Below are 5,974 nucleotides of genomic sequence, written 5' to 3'. Positions count from 1 at the left end.
TATACATTTACAGTCACCCAACATCCCAAAAATACCCATATAAAACCAAACCGACAAAAAAAGCAAATTCAGAAACACATACAAATGCGAAAGCTTAATGTGGACTATATCTCACATCGATGGTTCCTCTGTGTCTCACACTATCACACATTCACGCGCACAAACAACACAGACAAACACGTACTCCCTCCGTCCAGGTTTATTAGGCCTCACAACATCACAAGCATGTCCCTTTTTATAAGGCCTCAGTTTCGAAAGGTGCATGCATGCAACCATTTCATTGGTTGCATTGAAAGCCATTGTTGTTGATGCCATGGCCAGGGAATTAATACATTGCATGCGTGCTTTTTCATTGGCTGCATGCATGTGAGAGAGTGCATTGGGAGTGAAATGAAAGATTAATGCAAGCAAATTACTATGTGTCTTGGTTCAAGAGAAGTTGTCTTTAGTCCTAATAAACCCGAACGGAGGGAGTAGGCATAAAAGAAACTAACACGCACAAAACGGAAAAAAACAAAAGTGCAGCATACATGCATGGATGCCTGGCACCGCATGCATCCATGCATACAGCTACTTCAAGGCAATTCTCACTTGCATGCATGTTCGGACTAAAGGAAAATTGACTGAACCAAAAGTAGAAAATTAGGCGACTGTTATGTAGCTAAACTGAAGTTGGCCACATGACGCTGGGTGCTTACATGAATCCTCCGCGGTTTCACCCTTACGTTTACATGAATTCTGTTTGACACCTTTTATGAAGCAGTTTCACCCACATGTTCGGGCGAGCGTCATGTGTCCTTTCGGCAAAAAAAAAAAACCAAAGGCTTCATAAAACTACAATAGCCGAAAGGCAGCAAAGTGTCAACGACAACCTTCGTTGTTCATGGTGCTTGGGTTAGGATCCTCTGCAGTAGCACTGTCATGCAGACTCGATCTTACTTATCATTTGCAGTACAACAGTGTGCAGTATTGCATGAATGATGTAGGTGATCAATGAAACGTGTGGCACGGAGAGAAAAAGAAAAACAGATTTTAAACCGCAGGTAGCATAGTGTGTATACAATTCTTAACCTTGTATTTCCATTACAAAATCTGATGTTTTGATCTTCCTCAAACAGGAAAAATACAAGGATCGATCCACCGTGGACCACCTGTGGCACGCAGACTGGAGATCACGATGGAATGCACTCCACGAACTGCAAAATAACCGAAAAGCAAGAGGACATCACACCAGAAGAGCTTTCAAGGCTCGCTATTTGTGATGAGTGGTGATACGCCAAGATCAGATGCATGCACGTCGCTCACCGGGTGTCTCTTCCCAAGACGCTCCGTTGTCCCTTCGCCCGGCCTCTCGCTCTCGCCTCTCTCGAAACCTCGAGCACGGAGCACCGGCCGGGGCCTGTCGTCCGACCCCCATGTACCATTGCACGTACGTACAGGAGCTCCACGCCGATCAGACGTTCTACTTTGCGATGCGGATCGTGGGAGCGCCGCACCGTCAGTTATTCGCCGACCAATCCAATCCATATGCGTGCTTATCAAGCTCCATCGACAGCGCCAGTGCCAAGATTCCGTCGTTCTGTCGTTCGAGAGTGGTTCCAATCGTCACAAGCTTTTGTCCGCATGACCGCTCGGCGGCGAGCGGATCTATCATCTTGTCCACCACCCACCGCCGGCCATATCGGCGCAAAGTTGGCTTGGCATGCGAGGAGAAAAAGTTGCACTCCGATATATCCTCCACTCTGCTCGATCGATCGTGCGCATCCTAGTAGTAATTAAGTTCTTAGCTCGATCCTTGTATATACCACATCAGCACCGCACCATGCATTATTACTACGTACAGGCTCATTCAGGTTCAGAGTTCTCGCGTGGAGTCTCGCGCCATGGATTGTGAAGAGCGTACCGTGAACGTACATGCATGCATATATAGTGCTCGATCTCCTGGAGCTTGACTAAAGCTATATGTGATTCCATTTCCATATATAGAAGGGAATGTTAGGTTACGTGGTGTGTAGAAATTTAGAATGTTGCTGATCTTTGTTCCATCTTTTTTTTTTTCGAAACGGATTCCATCTTCTTCTGGTGAGGTAAGAATTTGTTCCATTATCCTCCACCGCCGCCATATGCCCATATCAGCTTAAAGTTGGCAAGAGGGGGAAAATGCACTCCGGCCGTATCCTCCTCCACTTTGCTCGTGCGTGCGCATCGCAGTTCCGTGGGTGGGCCGGTGGGGGTGTACTAATGCTCGATCATTCTACATGCCACATCAGCAGGAGTGCACTACGTGTGTGTATGTGTGTGTTGCGGACGGCTTCAGTCGTGGTTATAGTACTATAGATTAAAAAAAACAGGTCGACCCCATTAGTATTCCTACTACTAGTACTAGGTGTACGGTTTCACTGTGGCACTAGCCTAGTACAGTGAGAACTTCAAATAAGTTTGAAAATAATTTTGAATTAATGTGCCATGCATGCACACCATGAAAATATGCATGAATGATTTCTTTCTTCTCTTTGCGAGAAACTTACCTACTATCTCCGTCCTGGTTTATCGGTCCCCATTGCATTTTGTGCTAACTTTTGATCTTAGATTTAGTTAACTAAATGGTAATGCATTAATCAAAAATAATATCATTGAAAACTATATTCAAATACGAATCCAAGGTTATAATTTTTGATGACATTTATTATTATTATTTTACTTAAATCTATGGTTAAAGTTTAGCATAAAATACTAAGACGATCAATAAATCAGGACAAAGGTAGTACATTCGTGGCGAGCAATACTAGTGAAGTCTTTCCTTGTGTGGTCACAATGACTCTCGTCCAAAGGAGAGCCGAGCCCCACGATCCCGGACCAGATCCGATCCTACGCCCCATCCTTCTCAGCAGCAAAGGGACAGACACACAGATTCGGTATGGCACTAGAAAAAGAAGATTTTTATTTTCTTTGTGCCACATCCACACGCGCACATACGCATGCAGCCGTCCCCGGCCGTCCCGGCGACGAAAACCACCACTCCGTCAATCCACTTAAACTCCGGTGGGGGGGAGGTGCGCGCGCGGAATGTCGCCCGCCAGCCTTGCTCAATACTCCTAGTACACTGCTGCCTTGCCTCTTCGATCTATGTGTGTACACTATAAAAGAGGTGGTTGGCGAGCACGAACTCCTCACCCATCGTTCGCCCAGCTCATCGAGTCCTGTCGAGATACGCACTCACAGCTCTCTCCGACCCACCACTGTTTTCTGCATGGCTTCCTCAACGGCTTTCCTCCTCCTCCTCGTCGCTGCCTTGCACGTGTGTTGCTGCCGCGGGCAAGGTGGCCACGCCGGCACCGGCGTGGCGGCGATCTACAGCCTGGGCGACTCCATCACGGATACGGGGAACCTGGTGAAGGAGGCGCCGCCCGGCGCCTTCGAGACCATCAAGCACCTCCCCTACGGCCTCACCTTCGGCCGCCCCACCGGCCGATGCTCCGACGGCCTCCTCATGATCGACTTCCTCGGTACGTACAGTTGCAATTGCAATGTTCCTCAAGTTCCCAGCTACATGCTCTGGTTCAGAGTGAAAAAAAGTGGTACTGCCCGTAGTAAACGTACGTGGCACTCACTCAGTGTTCTGCTCTCACGTGCGAATGCAGCTCAGGACATGGGCCTCCCGTTCCTCAACCCTTACCTGGCCATGAACAGGAGCTTCGACCACGGAGCCAACTTCGCCGTCGCTGGAGCCACCGCCATGGACCCCGCCGACCAGTTCAACGGGAGATTCTCCATGCCTTTCACCGCAAATTCCCTCAAGCTGCAGCTCCGGTGGTTCAAGGACTTCATGAAGTCCACCTTCAACACCGACGAAGGCAATTCAAAAATATTTCTTCCCTCACTACTTTCTCTCAATGCATCCTCTGTTTTCAACAGTCAGGCATACTAATTCTCTATGCAAAATTTGTGTACAGAAATTCGCAAAAGGCTCCAATCTTCTCTGGTTTTGGTCGGGGAGATCGGTGGAAACGACTACAACTTCGCCTTGTTCGGGAATAAGAATGTCAGCGAGGTGGAGAAACTCATCCCAGCCGTCGTTCAAACCATCATCGACGCCACCAAGGTACCATCACAAGTCTTCTGACACGTACAATCAATTTTTTTAAACCTGGTGATAATTCTGCCGAGGTGCCTCTGTCCTCACAGGAAGTGCTGGACATGGGCGCTAGCAGAGTCATCGTCCCGGGCAACTTCCCCATCGGCTGCCTCCCGAGCTACCTCACCGCGATGGCCGAGCCGGAGACGTCGGCCTACGACTCCGCAGGCTGCCTCAAGGACCTCAACCTCTTCGCCGCCAAGCACAACGCGCAGCTCCAGCGAGCCGTCGCCGGTCTCCGGGCGTCGTACCCCGACGCGGCCATCGCCTACGCGGACTACTTCAACTCCTTCCTCAGCCTCCTCAAGGGCGCCCCGGCTCTCGGTACGCGACATCAAGAGCAGCACGATTGAACCGGCACACAATGGCTACCGGTTTAATCCGTTTTCGCCTTCCTCAGGTTTCGACGAGGATAGCACGCACAAGGCGTGCTGTGGCGCCGGCGGCAAGTACAACTACGACGTGAGGCGGGCGTGCGGCGTGGAGGGGGCGGCGGTGTGTGCGGACCCGTCGGCGTACGTGAGCTGGGACGGCATCCACATGACCCAGGCGGCGTACAAGGCCATGTCCAGGCTCATCTACCACGGGGGGTACCTGCAGCCGCAGATACTCAGCTTCCCGGAGAACAATGGGCAGACATGATAAACTGTTTGATTCGCCTCACCGCAACATTTTGAGCCTTCGACGAGTTCTTCCATGGCTATGCCGCCATATGCTACATATGCGCTCTGCACTATGTATCCACATTAAACTACTCCGAGCTAAAGTAAAAGTAAAGATGCAGTTTAGCATGTTGAGCAGGGTACACAGTTTACAAACGAAGTTACATCTCTCAAGTAAATTGAGAGGATTTTACGTGTTGATTTGGTACACAGTTACAAACCTACATTTCTCTAAAGAAGTTACAAAGTTCATGTATCTAGCTAGTACTATCACGGTAATCCACTTATGAGCCCAGACTCATTTGCACCCGCGTTGAAGAAAAAATCAAAAATAAATACTAAAAAAATTCAGAAATTCCAGTTTTTTGCCGGGTAGATTATTTGATGCGTGAGGTCCGCTCCAATTTACAAATCATTTGGATATCTGAGCAGCTCTCGGCAAAAAAGACAAACTTAGGGTCTGTAAAAAGTTTACTGTTCATGCTCTGATCCAATTTATCTTTTTTTTAGAACTACTCAGATGTTCAAAAGATCTGAAAATTGGAGAGGACCTCACATAATAAATTTTCTACCATGCATTTTTGGGACTGGCTATGGGTCAATCGACTGAAATAAGTTTTGGGTCAGTCGATTGACCCTGAATCGTTTCGGTTGACCGGCCAGAGGCGCGGGTGCAACCTACGAACGCATTCCGGCGGCCATGCATGTACTCCCTCCGTTTCTAAATAATTGTCTTTCTAGGCATTTCAACAAGTGACTACATATGAAGTAAACTGAGTGAATCTACACTCTAAAATATGTCTACATATATCCGTATGTGGTAGTCATTTGAAATGTCTAGAAAGACAAATATTTAGGAACGGAGGGAGTACTAGGTAAGTATTGTGTACGTATATTGTAGGTGTATAAGAGAGCGTCTGGGCTCATCGATGATACATGAAGATCGTGTATGGTGTGGTCCGAAGAGTAATACATATTTGCATGCAATTGTTTGGGACTATATGTGCAATCTCACACATGTATATATATTGTTATACCTGCATACAATACATACATATATATATATATATATATATATATATATATATATATATATATATATATATATATATATAGACACACACACTTTGCATAACCAAATTAAACATCCACTTACATAGGTGGCTACTACAACCAT

The 5,974-nt window shown here is 47.4% G+C and overlaps 1 protein-coding gene across 1 annotated transcript; it reads left to right on the top strand.

Annotated features, from left to right (window-relative positions):
• The first annotated feature begins 3,047 nt into the window (after positions 1-3,047).
• LOC109768679 (acetylajmalan esterase) lies at positions 3,048-4,996 on the top strand. Its single transcript, XM_020327424.4, has 5 exons — positions 3,048-3,506; positions 3,642-3,854; positions 3,954-4,102; positions 4,186-4,459; positions 4,536-4,996. The coding sequence occupies exons 1-5, from the start codon at positions 3,251-3,253 to the stop codon at positions 4,775-4,777; spliced, it is 1,134 nt and encodes a 377-aa protein (XP_020183013.1). The 5' UTR covers positions 3,048-3,250; the 3' UTR covers positions 4,778-4,996.
• Positions 4,997-5,974: the final 978 nt, after the last annotated feature.

The sequence above is a fragment of the Aegilops tauschii genome, chromosome 7 (genome assembly GCF_002575655.3).
Source record: "Aegilops tauschii subsp. strangulata cultivar AL8/78 chromosome 7, Aet v6.0, whole genome shotgun sequence".
NCBI classification, from domain to species: Eukaryota; Viridiplantae; Streptophyta; class Magnoliopsida; order Poales; family Poaceae; genus Aegilops; species Aegilops tauschii.
Note: the sequence above shows the minus strand (reverse complement) of the source record. Positions and strands in the feature narration are given on the sequence as shown.

Bases quoted from the DNA above. Each gene is read 5' to 3' on its own strand.
- LOC109768679 (XM_020327424.4), top strand. From the start codon at position 3,251: ATGGCTTCCTCAACGGCTTTCCTCCTCCTCCTCGTCGCTGCCTTGCAC. The intron at 3,855-3,953 runs GCAATTCAAAAA...ATTTGTGTACAG, and splicing joins CACCTTCAACACCGACGAAG to AAATTCGCAAAAGGCTCCAA. The intron at 4,460-4,535 runs GTACGCGACATC...CGCCTTCCTCAG, and splicing joins CAAGGGCGCCCCGGCTCTCG to GTTTCGACGAGGATAGCACG.